This window comes from Strix aluco, chromosome 10 (genome assembly GCF_031877795.1).
Source record: "Strix aluco isolate bStrAlu1 chromosome 10, bStrAlu1.hap1, whole genome shotgun sequence".
Lineage (NCBI taxonomy): Eukaryota > Metazoa > Chordata > Aves > Strigiformes > Strigidae > Strix > Strix aluco.
This window is the reverse complement of record NC_133940.1, coordinates 3,822,443-3,846,698: the sequence shown is the minus strand read 5'-3', so window position 1 is coordinate 3,846,698 and position 24,256 is coordinate 3,822,443. Positions and strand designations below refer to the sequence as shown.

General features: G+C 43.7%; 1 protein-coding gene across 1 annotated transcript in view; it reads right to left on the bottom strand.

The window, feature by feature from the left end:
• The window catches only part of LOC141927790 (ras-GEF domain-containing family member 1B-like), a 106,540-nt gene that overhangs the window by 22,483 nt on the left and 59,801 nt on the right, over window positions 1-24,256 (bottom strand). Inside the window, 1 exon segment of the mRNA XM_074835052.1 lies at window positions 9,962-10,158. Coding sequence (XP_074691153.1) covers window positions 9,962-10,060 — 99 coding nt within the window. The 5' untranslated portion in view covers window positions 10,061-10,158.

Below are 24,256 nucleotides of genomic sequence, written 5' to 3'. Positions count from 1 at the left end.
CCAGGCCCGGGTCCCATGGCTGGGTCTGCTGGCATGAAACCCAGCATCTAGGCTGGGCTTTAACACGGGACCCTCTCCTGTGGCAGAAACACAGACCCCAGCCTTGGGCTGCAAACCAGCCCTCCGCTTTGCCTGCGGGTTTGAGCTGTGGGAAACTTCATCCACAGCCCCATGTTATCTCCATTATTACTGTAAAAGCTTTTTTTCATCCAAATATGAAAACTGAATGTGTTACTTCAAAACAAACTGGATTTTAGGAGAGAAGAGATTTTTGTATCTATAGACACAGGAAATCTGTGGGCCCACGTGTGCAACCAAACTAGAGTTCTGGCTGATTGTAACCAGGCTCCTGGGCTTCCAGGCCCACTCCAGAAAAGGTGGGTTGAAACACCAATGCCAGTATTAACCGCTGAAGAAGCAGGAGTTTAACTCCCAAAATTTCAATATTTACATAGAAGGAAAATGTATTTTTTCAAGATATTTCTGTTTACTTTTCTGGTGACTGGCAGCTGAGCTGATAAGCTTCAAATCAACATATTCATACTATCCAGTGTTTCTGCAAGACATAAGAATCAGAAGTTATAAAAAATGGGGGTGAGAAGCCTATTTAATGGCATCAGATGACTCGAGGAAATTAAGCTTTAGAAAAATCACCAAGCCTGGGAATACTGAGAATAGAGCTGTTAACTCTATGCAGCCTCCGTTGTGGATTAACTTCCCTTACGTGGTTGAACAATCTGTCTACTGATAAAACAACCTCCCCCCTGCCCCCAGGCTCTGGGTTTATACTGATCCCATGCAGCATTGCTTGTGCTGTGTGCCCCAGCCAAATACTCATCATTTCCAAGAGATAAACCAGAAACCACTTCCCTCGGTTTACCCAGTAATCTTTACTTGTCAGATCATGCAAGCAGGGTCTGTACAACAGTTAAGTGATGCTGGATGTTAAGCATAAAGAGAGAACACACTTGTTTCAGCAAGTAACTGGACAGTTCTCCATCAGAGCAATGTGGAACAATTGCCTAAACTGGTTGCTCTCTGCCTCCTGTAACTCCAAAGAATCATCAAAGAAGAGTAATTAAGAGCAAATAGCCAATACCCATTCTTTTTTCATTCTAATACTCGATGCTGTGCAAATAAATCAAGCCTTACCCTGTGGTTTGTAGCACTTCCCTGCATAAAACAGAAAGACATGAGGTTTCCTTTAAGACCTATGTTTATTCATTTTGAACTTGAACTAGGATCGTATTAAAAATAGATTAGAAATCATTTAAGAGCTATTAATGTTTGCCAAAACTAAGCTGTGGTTTTACATAACAGCAAAGTCAGACTAAATGAAAAGTAGCATTTCACTGCGGAGAAGTCCTGTTACACAAAAAGCACACAACGTATCTGGCGTTTCAAAAAGTACTCAGCAGAATCCCACACACAAAGAGCACTCGATACAAACAGATGGAAAGGAAGGATTTAGAGTTTGAAGTTAATTCTCTGAAATTCAGAAATAAGCATTGGTCTGGCAATATTAGCACATTGAAACCTCTGCACAGGACTGCTGAAATCATTGAGACACCTGCACAGGGGCAATTATTTGCAGAACCAGATACCAAAACCCTTGAGCACTTTGAATTTTCAAAAAACTGCTTCAAATTCAATTTACACTGTAAACATTTAGATTAGAGGGATCAGTCCAGCAGATCACTTAAACCTCGCCTTAGCTTCAAGTTGGAAATTAAGAGCATACTTCAGTGATTTGACAGAGGGTGCAAGCAGTGTTCAGTGTTTCGATGGAGGGCTATGACAGGGAATGATTCTGTGTGGAGATGAAGGGATGTACAAGCACTCAGGGCACTCGACTGGTAAGCAGACAGCACTTCCTGTAATAGATTTTTTGTAACGAGACTTTGATTTTAGCTGTTTACAGCTTTGTCAGAATTCAAGCAATCAGAGCTGAAAGTGTTGATGGCAGGTGTCTGCTTCAGGCTAGGGCAAAATTCAGATAAAACTGTTTATACTCTTCTGAAAAGGGGGTGGACAAAAACCTACTGTTATTGCGCATGTTCCTGTGTTGACTACATCTTTTTAATTTGTTACTGTCACCTATTGAAGGAAAACATTCTGTGACAAAGCCCTGGACAGGGGCTTGAAAATTGAAAGAATATGCTCCCTGTAATTTACCTTTAATGCCCCAATTCAGACAAGCTCTTAATTTCTGAAAGCTGTTTGCCTTACAAGCACATGTGAGAATTAGCAAAATTCTCACAGACCTTCTCATGACTGCCAGCCTCGGGCAGGAGCTGAGCTGGACTTGCACTGAAGTGACGCCCCTCTGCGCAGCGGGCTCCAGAGCTGAGAAGATGGAGAGAGTCTTCTATATTCTCAGGGCCCTCCGTGTTAACACCAAGACAGTGGGAAAAGGAGGGAAAAATTGACAAAACTGTGGAAGGATCAAATACTGTATGTTGGGGAGAAACAAGGTGGGATAAGGAAATTGTGTATTGTGATAATATATAGTTAAGGAGGAACCTTACAGAAGAAATTAAAACTGTAGGAGACATCTCTCACATGAAGGTATCTCCACTGGAGCTCAAGACCACTTGCCAAGGAGGTAAGCACTGCCCAGATGAGCAAAGCAAAGCACAGAAGTATCAAATTCTGTGTCATCTGGCAGGCCAGCAAGAGGAACATGCAACTTCTGAATCCCCACCCATACACCAGTGCTTCAGAGACAGAGAACGCTGACAGGAGGACGGACTCCATTGAGTCATTCCACACACCTGAGCTCCACAGGGCATCGTTTAAGTGGGTGACAACCAATGTGTAAAAATAGACATTGAATCTTTAAAGCCACTGACATCGGAGAATGACAAGGCCAAGCGCTGGTGTGGGTGGGGAACAGAGGGGAAAGACAGCCATCCTGGAATAGTGTTATTTTCTCTCCCAAATGACAAAGCAAGCCAGTCTGAGCCATTGCTCACGTGTCCTGAGGCTGTCCTCTGTAAGCTGTCACACAGCCCTGCCTTCTCTCCTGTGAAGCCCCTGTGTGAGGCAAGCACATACCAATGGCTTAGCACAGGCTGGCCTAAGGAGGACACTAGCTTCAGTTTCTCTTTCATCTCATCTAACTGGGGATTATCTTGACCCTTCCCCAGGTCTGGCCAGCATGAGAGTGAAGTTGCATAAATCAAGCCAGATAAGGCTGAAGTTATGTTGGAAAAGCATCTTTAAGCTCTCAAGGACAAGCAGCAACTCTTTCATTTAGGACAGTTTATAGGCTGCTGCTTACTTGAGAGTCCCACTGAATCCTTCAATGTCATTGTGGAACCACTAGCCATGGTGAAAAGTGTCAGCATTTGGCCTACCTTAAAAATGTATTTTTGTAAGGAGCAAATGGCTGTGTCCTTTTGAGTAAATATAACTCTGCCAGCACTATTGGGGCACTTTACAAGTTCAAAACCATCAAAAGAAGTGCAGCTCCATGCGTGATGTTTCACTGGCTCCTGACGTCCCTTACAAGCTGGGAGATACAGTAAAGCTGAACCCAACTCAGTATGGCTTAATCCTGACTTTTATCTCTAAGAGATGTTGTTGATTCATTGCAATCACTTGCATTATTGATGGCCTCTGTTTAACTGTCCCCAAAGGAATAAACTGTCCAGAGCACAATAATTAAGTTTCCTGTTTATTTACATAAAACTTCCCCAAAGTATTCAAACTAATAAATCTTTACAGCTACCTGCAAATTTGAAAAATATTCCACATTGTCTTAAAGACAAAGATGAGGCATTTTCAAAGGCTGATGATGTAGCACATGAGCAGCCAGCCCCAAGAACAGAGCTGAACCCTGATTCCCAAGCCCTCTGTGCCCTGGGAGGTCAGAGCGCTGGGGATGGGAAGTAGCCTCACTGCAAACCAGACTGTCCAGAAGAAATAACAGCCCTGCACAATTACTGGCTTTAACTACGGGTAAAAGCTCTCATTTGGGACCTCGACTGATGATGTGCATGTGACGTACAACTACAGGAGAACTGATGAACGTGATCTGGCTTCTGCTGCTGGTGGGTAACTGCAAATGCTTTAGACTGTGTCAGGGCCCCGTGCCTTAAGCTTTAACAGCCCTGAACTCCTCCTTTAGTAGCACCATTCCAGAGCTGGCTGTCGGGATCGTTATTTCTGTTTAGTTATTGATTTACAGTTGCTATTGCTGGAGGCTTCTTCCTCACCCCCTCAAGACAAGGAAACATTTACAACTTCTGCATCCCTGTTCTCCTTTCAGCCTGCCATCCTCTCAAAGCTCCCTGCCAGCCTGCAGCAATCCCCCTGGGAATGGCAGCTGATGTCCTTACTGACAGCCGCCCTGTACTCTGCCATCTGCCAGCACTTGATGGCAGTTGAATAAGCATTAAGACATTAACAGTCTGGCACAGGTTTAAGGTTTAATAATTAATAATTTAATAATTAATAAAGTTAATAATGTTCTGTGGACTCACTACACCCACACAGGCAGCCAAAAAAAACCCTTGTGCACTGAATTTTGCCATGCCTGGGGCTGGGCAAGACTGCAGCGACAGATTAGCTGTGGGGGTGAATGCCACCTTTTGCTGTTCCAGACAACAAGGCCTGAGCTCTGGCCAGTGAGGCTTTGAAGGTCTTTCCCTGTACTGCAATTGTATACTGGGATCTGGGCTACCAGAAACAGACTCACTGGTTTGGGGAAATAACAGGAAAGAGTAGACAGAAACAAAGGGAGTCTTCAGGAAAAAAAAAAACCAAACCCACCAAAACCAAAAAAATGCAACAAACAAAACAAAGCTCCAAATGAAAACAAATAAACCACCTCCTCCCAGAGCCAAACCCAACCCTTCTTCTGAATTTGCTACTGTTCATAAACCCTCCCTGAACTGCTGAACTGGAATTGGAGAGCTTTGAACTGCCTTTGGAGCGCAGAGTCTTGTACCACAAGTATCACGAGGGCACAACAGTCCCCATTTGAATGGATTATCAAAATGAGAAAATGATCCTACTATGTTTGCTTGAAGTTTATACTAGTCCTTGGTTTATTTCTCTTGTGTGTATGCCTAGCATGTAGCCAGTCTGGCGCTCTGGTGTAATGGATGATCCATTAGCTTGACAGACATTCCCTTCTGTCCCTTCTAACCATACCAACCCCGTCAGGCGATGTCATGGAGGAAATTCATCCTTTTAACCTGCAGCAGTGATGGCTCTTAGACAAACCTCAAAGCACTGGTTATAGTAAGAAGCTTCTGTACCAGATGACTTGCAGGAAACTTGGTACGCCTCCCAGATGTTTAATAAACTTGGCAGTGATCTCTCAAAATCTTTGGCTAGAGTTCAGACATCTCTACCCACAACCAGTACACAAAGGATTAAAAGACTTCAAAACCAACAAATGTTGTTTCGAAGTATGGATAGAGTATGCACACACATTTCTCTATGCTTGCTATTTTGTGAAGGGATCTGGCATTCTTTCCACTGTTATGTGGTGCAAAATAGGCTTATAGGTCAACAGAAAAGGCAAGGGAAATGAAAAGATGTCCTGAAAATGAAGAAAATAATGGCTTTATTACTTTTAAGGTGTTAGTTCAGTTGCAGGTCAGTGAAGAAAAAGGAAGATTTGTTATGAATGAAAGCAGTTTGACAGTCTACGTGAAAGGAATCTGGTGTGTGACCTCTCTCAAGTTCCAGGGAATGATCCACATTTTCAAAACTGTCACCACAGCACCCAGCAGCTGCATGAGGAATAGCCTTCCTACGCAAGTATGTGTGAGATGTTGAAAATCCCTCCCAAAAGATGTTGAAATCACCCCCAAAAATGCATGTTCATGAACCAACAATCTCAAACGTAGTTCAGACTGAAAATTTTATTTATATATCTTTTAAAAGACTAAATTTCAAATTCAAAATTTTGTATTATTTAAAACCTTATTTAATAAATTAACCAATGTGTGAAAACAAAGGTTGGCTTGAATAAAAAACCCCAATTTTTGAAATTCAGAAATAACTAAGTAGAAAATCTCAAAGCTTTTTCAATTCTCCCCCTGTGAGAAGGTTATCAGATTGTTTTTTCAAAAACTACCCTTTTTCCTGATGGTTTTCAGTTTTGAAAATTTGTCTGGTCATGAGGGGAAAAAAGTGTCCCTGGGAAATTTCATACTCTCTCCACTTAGTTGAAAGGTTGCCTGTGTGTCCCCAGCTGCCCCTTCCAGCTTCCAGTGCAGAGGGTTACAAAGGTCTGCAGAATAAAACCTGCCTGGAGCCCTCGACTCCACACACACACACATAATGGAGCAGCTGCTACACCCAAAGCAAGAAACCCAGCTGGTGCTCAGCCTTCAGCCCCTTTTTTAGCATGGTGTATGTCTCCCAAAAGTCCTGGAACAACAGTTCCTGAGCTCATAGATCGCCAGAGGTACTGTCCTCCTGGCAGGACATGCAAGGCAGAAAACAACCCAAAACCTTCTCCAGCTGCAGGGTAGAAGCCCTGGCTGTGTATCTCCCTATTGGGATGGGCATCTCTTTGCAGAAATATGCTAAGGCTTTTCTTTCCTGAAAAAAAAGTGGTGGGGTAGAGGATAGGAACGGTTACTACTGATGTTTTTTCTGCTGTTACTCTCTGTCACTGCAAAGACTTGCCATCGAGTCAATGCTTCTGATGGGCAGAAAGCGAACACACAAAAGTCTCAAGGGAAACAAGGCAGGTTTAGCAGCTTGTCCTGTCACCCTGTGACTCTCCAGTGTTTCATTCTATTAAGCAAGTAACAGACATTTGAAAACTGTTTAAATGTTACTTCACGCAACAGAAATGGCTTCAAAACAGCCATTCCTGAAACGGAATAAATAGTGAACGCTTCAATTCTTGTCTAAATATGGTTTAGCAGGCAGAGTTTTACACCCATGATAGGCTGAAACTCTTGTCTGCTGTGCCAGTTCACCAGCTCTCAATGGCAGTTGGCTTCTTCACCTTCTTACAACACAATGGAAAGGAAAGGCACTCTGCCAGAAACCAAGATTCAGATTCTGCAAACCCTTATGCACATGCTCAACATTAAGAGGAGCTGACCCGAGAGAGAGAGTCTCATTAAACATTCACACAGTACTTCAGACAGAGCACATGAGTGCAGGTATGTAGGAGACAGGCTGAGAGGAAGGATGTTTACACTAAAGAGTGCAATTTCCTCCTCAGATTTACAGCAGTGTTTAAATATGATTGTTTTATTGTCATCAGTACTACTTTGTGAGAGCATCACCTCAGCCAAGTAAGATATTTCTCATCACCTCTAACGCTGGGATGAACACCACAACAGGCAATTAGGAGAAATTAATCAGAAGACTAATTAAAAAAAAAAAAAAAAAAAAAAGAGGCTTTGAGTCTAGTTTGGGGTATTTTTACATAAACTCCTGCCTCTTTCTTGCGCCTAAACAATGATACAGCCACAGTGTCAGAATTCAGAAACACAACAGTAGTAAAATGCAGAAGTGATTATGAACGTATCTGAAAACAAGTCTCTGGAAATCAGCAGTGCCACAGTTTCAGCCTTCGGGTTACTGGAGTAACACTGTGCTCATTTTTCATATTGCAACAAAAGCCAGAATTGTCCTGCCATTTTTCAGCAATTCAGTTCAATTGGCCAGCTCCAAATATTTTATCAGAAATGTTTTGGCATGAAGATATTTGCTTCCTTGCATTGAAAGAAATTTTTATAAAGCAAAAAATCTGTTTCCTTTGTTTGGTTTTACCTAAATTTCATGGCCATGGGAAGAAGCATGCATGTATGACCCAAATGTATTTTTAAGGCTCAAAAAGCCATGTAAAAATAACCCTGTTTTTACCTCAAGGTATTCCAGCTCATCTGTCAATTGTTTGGGAGAAAGCAAAGGCAGAGGGGGAGGTTCTAGGTATTATCCATGGCACCCTCACACCTCTCACAACCTCTGTAGTAGGCCTCGGTTTGGGCATGGGAAAGCACAGCCAGCAAAACACATCTACTCTGGTTTGGTCTGGAACATGTAGGAAAAAGATTGAGTGATTTCTTTAAAAGTGATTTCTATTTCATATTTTGAAGTAAATAAAATATTTTCACAAAATTATTTCCATTTGCTTCCAGCTGGAGAATTTCAATACAACATTGATTTTTACCCATGAGTCAAACAGTCAACTATATCCCAGCATAGCTCTCTATTTCTGAAGAATAAACATGAATTATCGTCTTGATCAAGAGCCTGGCCTATCCCTTCCTTTTTCCAGCACAGGGGAGAATGTACCTAAATTCAGATTAAGAAATACGTACAGACTGCTGAGGATAATCTGGGTAAGAGAGTACCTCCTCCTGCAAATTTAACAAGCATTCTTTGAGGACAGGATTAATTTTACAGTAGGCTTAGACGCAATTCATAATGCCAGATGAGCAGGTGGCATTCCACATGGTCATGCACAATTCTGACTCTCTTGGCAAACACAAATGTTTGATGTGATCAAAGCCAAAAGGGTTTTTGCTTTTGTGTAAGAGTCAACACTGGCTCCCAATTCCAAGGTCTCCTTCCCTTTCCTCCCCTCTCTGTGTCTGGCCAAGGACATATGGGCCTTGTTTCACGCTACTTGCTCACACAGATCAGAGGTTATCCTGACAAGTATTCTGACTAGGGCAGCACAAAGCTCTAAGAAGGTTCCCACCTCTTAAGAAATTCCCTCAAATGCTATGCTTTGGAGAAGGGAAAGAGGGGGCACATTTGGATAAACAAAGGTGGACTGGCTAAAAAAGAAGTCCAACCACAAAAGCAATAACAAAACTCCGTGCTGCAGAAGGTAATTAAGGGGGATTGTGGTTCCTAAGAGGAAATCAGAGGTTGTTATGTGCAGTTTTCACTAAACCATTTTGTTGCAGTTTAAGATCTGTACAGCCGTGCTGTAATCAAACAGGAAGAACAGCAGCAAGGAACAGTGTGACATCGATGTGCAGGAAAGCCTGCTAAAGGTGTCTCGGTTGTCCACATCGAGAAACCCCAAGCCTGTACCAAGCATCTTCAAAAGCAAAGGCAATAGGTGATTGCATGCTGCTTTCCTGGAGCATACGACAGATTAGTGGACTCTAGTTTCATAAACGTCACGGGACTTGTCCAGCCTGCAGAGGGTATAAATCAGAACGGCAGAAAACCACAACTGAATAGGTGTCAGGAAACAGCCAAAGGAAAAGATGTTTCATGAAACCTTGGAGATAATGTTGCCAATGGGCATTGATGGCTCCAATGAACTAGAGAGCAAAGAGCAAAGTTATTCTCTGGGTTCTGTCACTGATTATTTCTGTAGCTGTACGTGCATCACTTCCCTTCTATGCCCCTGTTTCTCTTTTTCTGTTTCCTACAGGATGAGACCTTCAGTGCAAAACTGGGTCATTTCCATGGAGCTGTCAGACAGTCCACAGCTCCAGAGTAAGAGCATCACCATGCACACAGAGTTTGGTGTGCTTTCAAAAAGAAGAATGAGAAATGAAAAGCACTTCCCAAACCAGTTTCTAACAATTAGGAGAATGTTTACGAGCATCCTTTACAACTGCAACCACCAGACTTCACGGAATCAAGAGCAGCTGCAGAGCACCAGTAGGACGCTGCCTCTTGAAATAAAAACAGTGCTAGCAAAGCAGGGTGGTGGTTATATCATCAGTGAATGACACCCCAATGGTTTTAATTATTTAACTTGATTAGAGAAGGAACTTACTCTGGATTCTGGTATTCTACAATGCCGTGGATTTTGAGGTGAAAACCACGGAACTCGTATTTCAGTAAACATCATGGAGAAGAATATAGCATGACCATAACAAAATGAACCTACTGGCTTGAGCCCTATGGGATTTCCTTCCAGAAGTGTTTACCAATAGACCTGCCCTGCACTCTGCAGAATAGATTCTGCTTTCATTTACCTGCACACAACCTCTGCTACAACACTTACAGCTTTCCCATCCTGAGTCTTGAAGGCATGCAGGTGATGCACATAAAGGTGAACAGAACTTGTCCTTCTGTATTGCTGCATGACACAATATGGGCCCATTTGGACTGAGGTATCAGTCGTTGAAGGGTGAACTCCTGGTGACACTCATTTTTAGAGGCCATTTCAAAGAAGTCAGAGGTGTGAAGATTTCCAATAACCTGGAAGGTAGAATCAGTAGTAAGATGTAAAGAAATTCAACTGGTGTTAAAACTGATATTATAACTGAGTCTTGGGGGTGAAATAATATTTCATTCTTCTTTCCCTTCCATAATTCTTCTAGCACTAGTATCACCCTGAGTGGAAGAGAAACTGCAAACTTGAAAATCTTGACAAGCAGAAGAGCCTTTTGTTGTAGGAATAGTGGCCAGTGCTGCAACAAATCACCCATCTGCAGGGTTGATATAAAAATTACTTCAGAGAGCCAGTATGTGGACGATTTAATGTGGTTGCCAGAAAGCTCTTCATAAAAATTCATGACTCTAGCAGCTGGTCCTAGCTGCCATGAGACTCCTTGTGTGTTCTTCTATGGAAGGCAGAAAAACCAAACCCATACTCCACGTCTCATCTAAAGAGCTGTGCCTGGTTTTAACTAAATTGAACATGGAAAGGCTCCCATCATCACCCGTTACAGAGATGGCTTTTCCATCACCTGTGGCTCAGGAGCTTCACTCCAATCTGCTCTACTCTCCGTAGGATCAGGCAGCAATGGGCTCTAAACATTATGATCAGACCCAGCAGAAGCAACCCAGAAAGCTTTAGGGGTTTTGCTTCAGCCAAAGGAACAAAACCCTCAAAGGGGCACTGCTACTCATATTGATGTCTTTAAAATGATTCAAAATTTTTACTCAACAGTAATCACAAATCTTTACTGGGGAATATAAAAATCATGTCATATCATGGTATGCAAACAATTCCTTTCTGGTCAAGGCCTTACAAACATTTCTTTTTATACCCCCCTGAAATTATCCGATTGTCTGCTTTAAAGAGGAGATAAAAATACCCAGGTGAAGCAGAGGGACATAACTTCCCAGATTGCCCTACTCAAACAATGAGAAATAGGTGATAAAGTTTAATTAAAGTTTAATCCAGCACATTAACCAGCCCAACTCTCCAAACACTCTAGAGATTACAACTCACTGTTAACACAGTCAGAAACTAATAATCCACAGGGGGAATGAAGCCCACGGCTCCCACACCCTTCTCCTCCAGGGGTGGTTGGTTTGGTCCTGGCAGCAGCAGTCACTGAGGGTCCCAGCTGCTTCTTCAGAAACACCCTGCTCAAGAGATCATTGCTCAGGTAAGACACTCTCCTAGCTGGAGCTCTCAGAGCTGGGTATCTGTACCAGGAAAACACCTTCCCGTGACTCATTTAAGCACTTTTAAGCTCTGGTCTCCTAACGCTAAGGCTGACTTGCTAATGACAAGGTCATCTTCCCTTGGGGTCACAGACCACAAAATGCTGAACAGGAGAGCCTAGCTCAAGACAAGAAGCATTGGTTTCTACATCACCACCTGATAACGGGTAACTTAGTGCTCACAGAAGGCAGGCCAAATGCCTGGGAGTTTTCCTTCTGCCTCATTTCCAAATCTGGCTTGCATCCAGTATGTGAGTTTACAACCCTGCCTTGGATAACGTGCTACCCTTCCCCACCCCTCCTTCCCTCACCACCGTGGGTTATCAATGTACATCTTTGGAAGAGCTACCAGTGCATTTCTAAAAATCACTTTCCGGCCATTTCATAGTTTCATTGGAAAGTACAACTGAAGCAGAAAGAAAAATGATGCAACACCACACAACAACTCTTCATTTTCAGTTCAGTAGCTGGCAGGCCAAAAAAGTTGCTGAGAGCAGTAGGGCTTTCCTAGCTGAGAACTGGCTCCTGCCTGGAAGCTGTGTTGCTGAGTACAGAAGGTCTGGAAGCCCAGAATAGTTTTGTTTTGCCGTCCCAAACTGCCTTTTCCTCTGTGGTTCTTGTGTGCCGCTTTAATAGGAGAGATCTGTAACCCATGGAGAACAATTGAATCCTGTTCATGCCAGCATTAAAGTTCAAGAGGACACTTTCAGGGAAGGCTTGATATAATTACAAGATCGCTTTCTTCCCCTCTGGTTTGTGGCATTGCTGTAACAATGACTATTACTTTTAATACAGAGATACTGAACAGTAAATGTGTAAATTTTCCATCTCTCAAAGTGCTTTCAACAGACGAAAAGTACTAATTTGAAGAATTTACCATGCTGGGATTTAGAAAACAACACAGGAGAAGAAATCATCCTTTTAATTGATATTTCACCACTTGTTAAGTCCAGAATAGCTATACTGATGACAGATTCAGCATAATATTAATGATTATTATTTTACTGATGTCAGTGTTTCTGATTTTTAGGACCTTCGTGGTCATTCAGCTTCTGTTTCAGAAACAAGAAAAATCTTCAGAAAAAAATTCTGCAGAAAATATACACAACTACATGTGGTGGACTTCATATGGAGTTATTTTCATTGAAACATAATAGCCTATTCAAAAGCAATTTTTTAAAAAATAATCTGCTGGCTAGGATTTTTCAAAGCTTTCTTTAACTGACTGTACTTATAAATATTTTCATTTCCAGGGGTTTTTTTTGGAGAAAATGGTAATAACAACAATGAAATTTCAAGTTACACAGATGTTCTGAGTTTAAAAATCATGCAGCACATGAACAAATAATGCTATTCAAATTGTTCAAGAATAATAGAAGCAACTTCCAAACCTGCAATATTTTCCTCTGTGGTACTTTTCAGTAACTCTAAATGGAGCTAACTGGTTTTCTGTGATACACGCAACTAGGCAGAGAGAGGTGCAGGGGCTTGTGAAATGCAACATTCTTTGGGGTGTATTTTTCATTAATATACACTAACAACGTAAAAGTTGGCCTCTACTCCACCAAGTATCAGCAAAGTGAATTAAGTAGCATTTTTCTGAGAAAGCTCCACAATGAAACCAAAGTCCCAACCCCCTTCTGCCTCATGCCTTACAAAGTCATTGCTGCCTTTGCAAAGCAAACAGACAAACCGCTCCTTAAGCACAAAAAAGTGTGGATGAGATTCTGAAGCTGTTTTGCTGATCAGGGATATCAATTAAACTCAGACACCAGAGTGAAAAGAGCAGGCGTATTTTACTAGAAATAACTAAATAATATAACAGAATAATACAGAAAACATACAGTAAGAAAAGACAGAACAGTGCACTCAAACAGGAAAATCCAGGGTAATGCATCAAATCATTACTACTTGAGAGAGAGAGAACAGTGATTAAGAAAGATCCATCACCACTTGCATACGTTACCATCATCCAGATCCGCAGTCGCTGGGCAGCCCCGGTTACAGCGAGGATTTGGAGAACCTTTCCCTGCAAGTGGGAAATCCTACGCGGTGCGTCCACCCGTAGGTGAGGCTTCCAAAGTCGCTGTGAGCGGGCCCAGCCTTATATACCTAAAAATCAGTAAGCCAGAATAGCTGGCACCTTTGTTTTAAGCGGAAACATCTGGTTTTCATCTCACGTTAGGTTCCCCCCAGAGCCTGGCCAGGGCTTAAGGGAGAAGCTCAGGGAGTTTCCCTGCTGGTCTAATTAATTTATGAGCAAGGTCACAAGGCCAGACAACTGTTTCTGTGGCTCCGTTATCTTGCTCACACATAAAGAAAGATAAAGATACATTCAGGATAGACATGTTTTGTGATGTTTAAGCTACATCTTCTATGCATATTTCACTAATGACTACACACAGAGTTAGCAGTTTCAGTTCAGGGCCTGTTGCTCAGGCTTCAGTATTCCCACCTTTTACATCAGAATAGTTGGTTTGCTATAACTTAGTATAATACCTATTAGCACAATGGTTATCAGTTATAAAATGTACAGGATTCATCTATAGGTCAACTCTGGCTTGGGCTTATTGTCCAAGCCTTAGCACTTCAGAAGCTGCCACCAAAAGTTACATCTCCTTATAAATCTGTAGGGTACGGCGCAACGGAATGCTGAGTCCTTCACAAAATCTCTCTCTGATGTGCAGGAAGGGAACTCTCTGATTCCTGGCTAAAAGTGTTCCACGGAGCAGGAAAGGGGATTTCTCTGCTTCTAATGGGCTCATGCTCTCCAGCCACTTTTGGAGACCGTGTGTAGCCCTGAAGAAGTAATGAGAGAGAAAAAACAAGGAAAAGCCACAACAGGAAGGAGCTGAACCCTGACTAGAAGTGAGGTGTTTACAGTCTGCGGCAATCAGCTATTTCTCCCCAACTCAAAGGGCCTGTAATCTGCAGAACACCCTGGGGAAGGCTTCTGGCGAAGGGATTCTATGAAGGCTTCAGAGCAGTTACAGGGAGCTCCTAGAGAGATGGAGCTGAACTCCTGCTTCTGAGGGATGAGGATCTGTGTGGAAGACATGCTGGGTCTCCCTAACGCTGCAGCTCAATCTGCCCACATTTAAGCAGATTTCTTTCTCTCACTCTTTGTTGTGACATGTGGGTCCAATCAGTGTCCTGATCCCTTCTGGATATCACATACTTGCTTTGCTGGAGTTCTACCGTCCCACCACACACTTCCTTTGAAAGCCTGCCTCCCTCTCCATCGCTCACTTCCTGCAGTTTAATAGTTCCCAAACTCTGGCTGCGCTCTGGGCACAAAGGGAAAGTTTTATTCCTGCAACCCAGATCCAGACTGAACAGACAACACACTCTGTCACTGCGATGCTGCAACATCAGTCGGTTCCCAGGATGTGAGATACGGTGGGGCTTAACGGCTCCAAGTCCTGGCGTTAATGCTTTATAGATTTTACACTCAGCTTCAGGCATGAACACTGTCCTTTAGCTACGGCTGGTTACTTCAGCAATGCGAAGGGCCAGTCTGGACGTGCAAGAAATGGAACAACACCTGGAGATGAACCTGCTGCTGTAGGAGTCACGCCCAGAGCTGTAAGCTCTGAGGGGTTCTGCTCTGCTCAGTCTCAACACCTTTGAGCCCTGCTTAGGGGTGGACATGGAAAGCTGCTCTGTTAGTGACAGGGCACGTATGTCAGCACCCAGTGAACTGTGCTTTGTCCCAAAGTACCAGCTCAGTTTCTCTCCAGCCTTCACTCCGCGATTGCCTCCCAATAACCCCGGCAAGTCCCGTGCCAGCTGCCTGCGCCACAAGTGACTGCCGCTGCTATTCACAGCAGAAGGAGGAACTGGTGAACCAGCACACTGGTTACAAAAGACACTTACTCATAGAAAAATTTGCTAGACAGCACAAAGGCAACTTCCAAAATTTTACCGGGCAAAGAACACCCTCCCCCCCACATGCAATTACCTCATTTCCCCCTGTGAGCTTAAAGCTGTATCTGCCAACATACGGGCTGGATACAGATCGTCACAGGTAGGCTTAAAGTGCTTCACCAGCTAGGAACACCTTCAACTAACATATGGGCTTCAAAGAAAATTCAGCAGCTTGCAGACCTCACTCTTGTAGCTCTGTCCAGTCAGACACTATAGGGAAACCCATCTGTGCCAACTCCCAGGTTCCCTTTGTTCTGTACTATCGTTGTGACAGTAACTACCACAGTGCAGACTAGAGCTCCTGTTTTGAAGTTCATGTAGGCTCCATCTATCCACAGGACTCTTGAAATGTAGTAAGGCATCCAGAAAGTTAAAGAGTGAATTTGGGAATTAACTGCTTTACATACATCCAAAACTCTCCAATGCTGTTTGGGATTGAAGAGCAACGACACATTCTCACACTCTTCACTCCTCACCTTATTTTGCAGAGTTCAACTACGACAGCTAACTGGATTTGTGCACATAAGTGTCTGAGGATGCTTCATAAACCTCTGCATGATGTGTGAGCTGATGGCAGCTGGATTATGGATCCCCCCCTCCCAAGGAAGGGTTTCAAACTGGGAAAGCGCAACCTGATGAATGAAACTTGGACCTACAGCCTATCTGATCCTGTCAGATCCAGCTGGCTTACAGGCATGTAAATCCAGTGATCAAATGAAAAATAACCAGTCTGCAAAGAGTATTCTTTAGTTCTCATTCCTTCTGTACTGAGTGGTTCCTAGGCTCTCTCCTAGCACATCTGCTGGGCAGGCAGTCTTTCTCATCTATGTATTTTTCACCTACATATTATTCCTGCCTTTGGAAGGAAAAGAGACAAGAGGTTTGATTTTCTTCCCTCCAAGCAGAGACCACTAAACATATTGTAAATAATGCAAAGTTTATCAGAAAATTAAATTTAATCAAATGTGAGTGGTCTAAACTCCCAAATAAACTAAGCTATATAACTCAAAAAATTACATTCTGCATCCTTACCACAGGGACGTTTTTATCTCTTTCCCATCACTTGCATGCTGACATTCATTGCATTACAACTATCATCAGAGAGCTTCTCTATCTATACAGTTCTTTGCTGTCCATATTTTCTTTCTTGAGTAGACCCAGGTCAGTCCAGCGATCAACAAGATCATCGGAATGAGTTCGCTCCAATAATTTCATGGGCAAAAGTCCTGGATGAGTCTCCTCACCAGGAAATCATTCTTCGTTTTGTGTCATCTGCTCTATATTGAACAACCACATAAGAGACAGTACTGAAAGACCTTTATCACTGTAGGTCTTATCACCAATTACAAATTGGGATGAAAGGTCATCTAGTCCAGCAGATCTTCAACTAGATCAGGTTGCTCAAAGCCCCGTCCAACCTGACCATGAACACTTCCAGGGATGGGGCATCTACCACCTCTGTGGGCAACCTGTGCCAGTGTTTCATCACCTTACTCATGGTGGTAAATGAACTGTAAGTCACAAGAAGAACCTCCCAAGAAAAGAACTGCTGGCAAACAGAGCCACTGTGGGCCTGTGCTCACATGTTACAGGCAGCAGGTGAACCTCCTCCTTACCTATCTTGCCTTCCTAGGTGCCTCTGTACTACAGGTATGAGGCTTTGGATGTGGAAGGCCAGTCAACAGATGATGTGGATGATGGTCCATCTACACCAGAGGTGTTGCCAAGGTCAGAAAGGCCTACCCCATGTATCAAGACCACCTCCACGAGGAAGAAAAGACGGCTTATAGTTGTAGGCGGCTCCCTTCTGAGGGAAACAGAGGGTCTGATATGCTGGACAGACCCTCCCCTTAGGGAAGTCTGCTGCCTCGCTGCAGCCCAGGTTAAGGACATCACTAGGAAACTTCTTAGACTGGTATGGCCCTCAGACTACCACCTATTATTGCTCTTCCATGTGGGTGGCAATGAAGCCGCAAAGAGTAGTTGAAGGGCAATCAGAAGAGACTTCAGGCCTTGAGATGGTTGGTAAGGGAATCTGGAGCACAATTCATTTTTTCCCTCTATTCTTCCAGTTACAGGCAGTGATACAGGAAGAAACAGATGGACCTGGTCTATTAATACACGGCTCTGTGGCTGGTGCCATTGCCACAATTTTGGTTTTTTTGATAATGGGATGGTCTACATGGCACCAGGCCTGCTGGCAGCAAATGGGATTCACCTTTCTCAAAGGGGGAAGAGATTCTTTGCTCATGAGCTAGTGGGGCTCATTGACAGAGCTTTAAACTAGACTTGAAGTGGGAAGAGGATAATATCAGGCCTGTTCATGACAAACTGTGGGATGACACACCAAGGTTAGAGGACCCTCAGCCTGTTGCTCTGAGATGTGCTGGGTACACTGGAGCACACCTGAAGTCTTACAGAGATGAGCCAGGGGCTCCTTAGGTAATAGGACCCAACAGGGAAACACTGGTGAAGTACCTCAAATGAATTAAGGTGTGTTCCTCTAAGAAGGTGACACGGCCAACAGCTCAGCTGAAGTGCCTCTACACCAACGCATGCAGCATGGGCAACAAATAGGAGGAGTTGGAAGACAGCATGCTGTTAGAATGCTACAACCTAGTTGCTATTACTGAAATGTGGTTGGACAAATCCCATGAATGAAGTGTGGCTATTGATGGCTACAGGTTGTCCAGAAGGGACAGGCAAGGAAGGAGGGGCAGAGGGGTTGCCCTCTATGTCAAGAAAGGGATAGATTGTGAAGAACTGTCTCTGAAGAATAGCCACAAGCAGGTTGAAAGATAACGGGTAAGAATTAGAGACCAAGGCAACAAAGGGAACCTTGTGGTTGGTGTTTACTACAGGCTGCCCAAGCAAGGGGAGCCTATTGACAAAGCATTCTTACTCCAGCTACAGGAGGCATTGCACTTGCAGGCACTCATACTGCTGGGGGACTTGAACCACCCCAACATCTGGTGGAAAAGCAGCACAGCAAGCTGTAGGCAATCCAGGAGACTCCTAGGGTGCATTGAGGACAACTTCTTAAGCCAGGTAAGAGACAGCCCTACAAGAGGGGATGCAATAATGGACCTGACGGTCACCAATGCAGGTGAGCTATTCCATGACATCAAGATTGGAGGTAGTCTGGGCTGCAGCGATCATGCACTGGTGGATTTCATAGTCCTGAGGGATATGGGTCAGATGAAGAGTAAGGTCAGGACCCTGAATTTTAGGAAATACAACTTCGAGTTGTTCAAGGAGTTAGTCTACAGGACCCCCTGGGAAACTGCCCTCAGGGACAAGGAAACAGAACAGAGCTGGTAGATCTTTAAGGATGCTTTCCATAGGGTGCAAGAGCTCTCAATCCCCAGGTGTAAGAAATCAGGAGAAGAAGGCAAGAGACTGGCATGGATGAGTCGAGACCTGCTGGTCAAACTGAAGAGCAAGAAGAAAATGCACAGGCAGTGGAGGCAGGGACAGGTGTCCCAGGAATAGTATAGGCATGTTGCCTGGTTGTGTAGGAATGGGGTCAGGAAGGCCAAGGTGAGGCTGGAGCTGAACTTGGCAAGGGACGCAAAGAATGATAAGAAGGGCTTCTATAGGTATGTCAGCCAGAAAAGGAAGGTCAAATAAAGTGTACCTCCCCTGATGAATATAACTGGCAAACTGATAACAACTGATGAGGAGAAGGCTGAGGTACTCAACAACATTTTTGCCTCAGTCTTCACTGACAACCTCTCTTTCTACACCTCTTGAGTGGATGGACCACAAGACAGGGACTGGGGGAGCAAAGTCCTTCCAATTTCAGAGAAGGTGGTTCATGACCACCTGAGGAACCTGAACATACATAAGTCTACGGGACCTGACGAGATGTATCCCAGAGTCCTGAGGGAACTGGTTGACATAGTTGCCAAAACACTCTTCATGATATTTGAAAAGTCATGGCAGTCAGGTGAAGTCCCCAGTGACTGGAAAAAAGGAAACACTGCACCCATTTTTAAAAAGAGTAGAAAGAAGGACCCTGAGAACTACCGACCTGTCAGCCTCACCTCTGTGCCTGGGAAGATCATGGAACAGATCCTCCTAGAAGCTATGCTAAGGCACATGGAGGACAGGGAGGTGATTCAAGACAGTCAGCATGGCTTCACCAAGGGTAAGTCTTACCTGACCAACCTAGTGGCCTTCTGTGATGGAATGACTGCATCAGTTGACAAGGGAAGAGCTACGGATATGATCTGTCTGGGCTTCTGTAATGCCTTTGACATAGTTCCCCACAATAAATATCCTTCTCTCTAAATTTGAGAGAGATGGATTTGATGGATGGATGGCTCAGTAGATGAGGAACTGGCTGGATGGTTGCATGTGGAGCAGTTTGCTAACAACTGGCTACGTGAGAAAGGGCACAGAACCGAGGAACTGCTGACAACGGCGACGTGATGGGAGAATACCGAAAAGTATCAAAGAAGAACAAAGAACAGAAGCAGGACTATGTAGAAGGCCTTGCAGAAATCATAAGGGGAGAGATTGGTATTTAACCTTAGCAACCAATGTATCTAACCTTAGCAACCTATAAGGAGCTTGCTTTTTGCAATATGTATGAACTAATTATTGTGGATATAAAAGAAGTGTGAGTACTAATAAAGTTGAGCCTTTGTGCATTATATGATGGCTGGGCTCCCTCTGCGTTCTTTCAACAGTTGCATCCAGAGGGCAGTGGTCAATGGCTCAATGTTCAGACGGAGATCAGAGATGAATGGTGACCCGCAGGGGTCTGTTTTGGGACCACTACTGTTTAATGTCTTCATCAGTGACATAGACAGTGGGATTGAGTGCACCCTCAGCAATTTTGCAGACCAAACCAAGCTGAGTGGTGCCACTGACACACCTGAGAGATGGGATGCCATCCAGAGGGACCTGGACAAACTTGAGAAGTGGGCCCATGTGAACCTCATGAGGTTCAACAAGGCCAAGTTCAAGGTCCTGCACATGGGTCAGGGCAACCCTCGGTATCAGTAAAGGCTGGAGGATGAAGGGATTAAGAGCAGCCCTGTGGAGAAGGACTTGGGGGTACTCATGGATGAAAAGCTGGACATAAGCCGGCAGTGTGCACTCACAGCGCAGAAAGCCAACCGTATCCTGAGCTGTATAAGAGCAAGTGTGGCCAGCAGGTCGAGAGAAGTGATTCTGCCCCTCTGCTTCACCCTTGTGAGACCCCACCTGTGTCCAACTCTGGAGTCCTCAGTAAAGGAAAGACATGTACCTGTTGGAGCAGGTCCAGAGGAGGGCCACAAAATGATCAGAGGGATGGAACACCTCTCCTATGAGGACAGGCTGAGAGAGTTGGGGTTGTTCAGCCTGGAGAAGAGAAGGCTCTGGGGAGATCTTATTGCAGCCTTCCAGTACTTAAAGGGAGCTTATAAGAAAGATGGGAACAGACTTTTTAGTAGGGCCTGTTGCGATAAGACAAGAGGTAATGGTTTTAAACTAAAAGAGTGTAGATTTAGACTAGATATAAGGAATAAATTTTTTATGATGAAGGTGGTAAAATACTGGAATAGGTTGCCCAGAGAGGTGGTAGATGCCCCCTCCCTGGAAACATTCAAGTTCAGGTTGGATGGGGCTCTGAGCAACCTGATCTAGGTGAAGATCGTGTTGGACTAGATGAGGTTTAAAGGTCCCTTCCAACCCAAACTATTCTATGATTCTATGTCATGCGGTCTCCTCTACCAAGAGGATAAATGCAAACAGAAGTCACCCAGCTGGTTTAATATGACTGCCTTCACCTTTCAGAGCACCACCTTATCTGTAACTCTTCACATGACTATTGGAATATCCATTACTAATTTTCTTTAATAAGATTTTATTAATTGTCCTCTCCAAGTATAGAATTTGGCAGGCCCTTTTGCAGCAGCTGAAATGAAGGAGACTGTTCCAAAGGTATCAGTGTTTCCACATGAATTTAGCCCCGAGCCTCTAAAGACACTGTTGCTAGCTTTTATGGAATGGGGCCATGATATGTCCTTTTGCATTTCAAAGAGAAGCTAAATGCTTATCAGAAAGTTCAAATACGTTTTGAATTTGATGACATCTAGAACTGTGTTGCGACAAATAAAGAAATGCTCTCAAGCAATCTTCAGATTGCTCAGAGCAGTGTCCTTGCAGTACATACACACCCATGCATGTGTGAGGGAACTGTACCACCAAGTAAGACAGCCTGCAGAGTTCTCCACTTGTTATTCCACAATAATGCTTGTGGACAAAAGGTAAGGAGCTTTACATCAGCCCCCATGATCAGGAGGTTTTGGAGACCAGAACTTAGAAATAACAGTCAAGTCTAGCTGTATGCAGCATTTGTGGAAAAACAGGTTTGAAAACTCCTTGGAGTACCAAAAGCTGAACTGAGCGCAGAAATACTAACCATGAGCGGGTCTTGCTGCTCAAATCCTGAATCTGAGAGACCCTCCTTTTTTATTTATACTTGTTTCAGAGAGCTCAGGATCAAGTTTCTGAAGGGAATCCATTTGCATAGGTGTGCTCTGATATGTATCTTCAGAGTGTGGAAAACAGTCACATTTCATAAATGGAGAGTAATTCTTTGCTATGAGGCATCTGGCAAATAAAAGAGTTTCTCAGAGACAATCCAGCCTCTGATGCCTTCTGGGACAGGATGTTCCCCTCTTACCAATCTTTTAGCTCCTCTTCAAGGGTACAGTCGTTAACAAGGCCTGCATCATTTATACCAAGTATCAGGCTTACACAACAGAGCCAATGCTTAGTGGTCCTCCTTAGAAGATCAGTGCAATACATTCGATCCTAAATTAAAGTGTCACTTGAGCTTAGGCATTAACCCAAACAGATGGTTTTACTCAGTCTACAAACATATAAACACATTCTTAATACTAGAGTGGGGAAAAAAATGTACATCTCTGCTCCATATCCTTCTCTGGTTATTTTCCCCAATAAAAATTCTCTTTCTTCTTGGCAGGCATCCTATTTTTATGTTTTGAAGTCTGTATTTCAAAGGGAAGGATTTTCTTTGACAACATACAAGAGAAGCAAACTGACAGAGAAAACACATGGGTCACTAGGACCAATACTGACATACGCTTTCAAATGAACCTTGTCTTAGCGTTGTTTCATCCTTTATACAGGAATTTAGTTTTATTTTTCAAAAAGTGTCTTTGGGCAACTACACAAATCCCATTCCTTCAGTGTAATTGTACTAATTTTAATCACAAGCATCTTGTAATCTCTGAAATACCTTCAGACTAAAACTATTAAAGCATTTGACAGTGATGCATGCAAAAGAGCATCCTGTGATTAGGCTGTGTCATTAGTGGGAGATGTTTCACTTCATATAATGATTAAATCTTCTTGACAGTTGGTATCACATTTACTATGGCTGTTTGATCGTGCACTCTCACAAATGACAGTGAATCTGCACTCATTCAGATGAGCTCGGTGGTAGTCAGCACAGAAATGCTGTAAACAATATAACAAGCAGCCTTGTATTTATGCACGTGCAGCAGGTACAGAGAAAATGTCTTGAAGCTCATGAAAAGAGCCAAAAGCCTTGCTGCTGTGGCCACTTCTCTCAGTGTAAGCACCAGCTTGAAGACTTTCTGCCCCCAACAGCTCACTGCCCGCTCATCCCTGGGCTGCAGTTGTACCAGTACAGCTTGTCTGGGAAGCTGCTGTGGGAACACGGCTCGGACATGGAAGAGAACTGAGAGGAAAACTTCTGGGTCAGCCGCCCAAGCCTTTTCACCCTTTTGCCTCACGAACAGTTGTACTGCCACAGCTGAGGATGAACAACCAGCCTGAAGCCACTTAAGCTGGCAGAGCCACTGAGAGCTCCAGAACTACATCCAGACTAATTTAAGGCAGCCATGAAAGCACATTTGTACTTAAAACGGTGGCACGGACGTGGGGACAATTTGTTCTGGGCATGTTCTCCCTGATATCCAGTAAGCCGCAAACTGCCATTTACATCTCCCCAATGTCTGACCAGCATCCTGGTACAGCTGGCTACTCTACACATCTCTGCCATACAGCTAAATTACCCAAGCTGTGTGGTGGTGACACCCCCACTCAGTAGAGAGAAACCCCTATTTAGGCACAGTTATACTGTCAGAAGAGAAGTTTTAGCAGCACAGACTGCACTGGCAGAGGATGGAGTGAATGGAATTGGTTCAAAGCACAGGTTTACTTTTCTCTGAGCGTACCAGTCTAGTTAAAGCACTTTTGTTAAATTCCCACTGCATACAGGGCACATAACTCCAGCAGGAGCAGGATTTTCCCCTCAAAACCATAAGATCTGGCACAAGAAACTGCTCCGTTCATTCCCACTGGGAAGCAACTGTGATTTGAGAAGCCTTTCGTATCATCAGTTTATTCTGAGGAAGAAACACACAGACAAAAAGTCTCTACATGCAACTCCACTGCACACGCTGTCATTCTGGAGGATGCAAAGCTGTTACCAACAGGTAGGTGACAGATATGTTCTGTTTATTTGCACTCAGGGGAAACTTTCAACTGTATGTATGACCCCAGAAACTCTTTTTTCCCCAGCAGTAATACCTTAGCAGAAACACGCAACTGACAGTGAACTAAAGGCAAATTTTGCTCTCAGGGGTTTCACGTGAAGTGAAAAGTAACATGACCACAGTAAGCATCCTTGGATTAAAGGTAAAGATCCTGAGAAGACTGCTATAGGCAGGTCAGTCTCCTCAAACCTTTTCTCATCCTAAAGCAATTAATTCCAATTTCATTTGGTTTCAGCCAAGAGACAGCATTGACCTATAAGTATTTAATTTAATTCAGACCTTTACATCAAGTATGTTAAAATGCATGCTGACAGTATTTACTCACCCAGAAGGTTCTCCCTCCTCCTTTTCACTCTGTATCTAGCACTCCTCTGTCCATTTTTTAAAATTTTTTTTTAAAGGAAAAGCAGATAGACCAACCAGGGTGAACC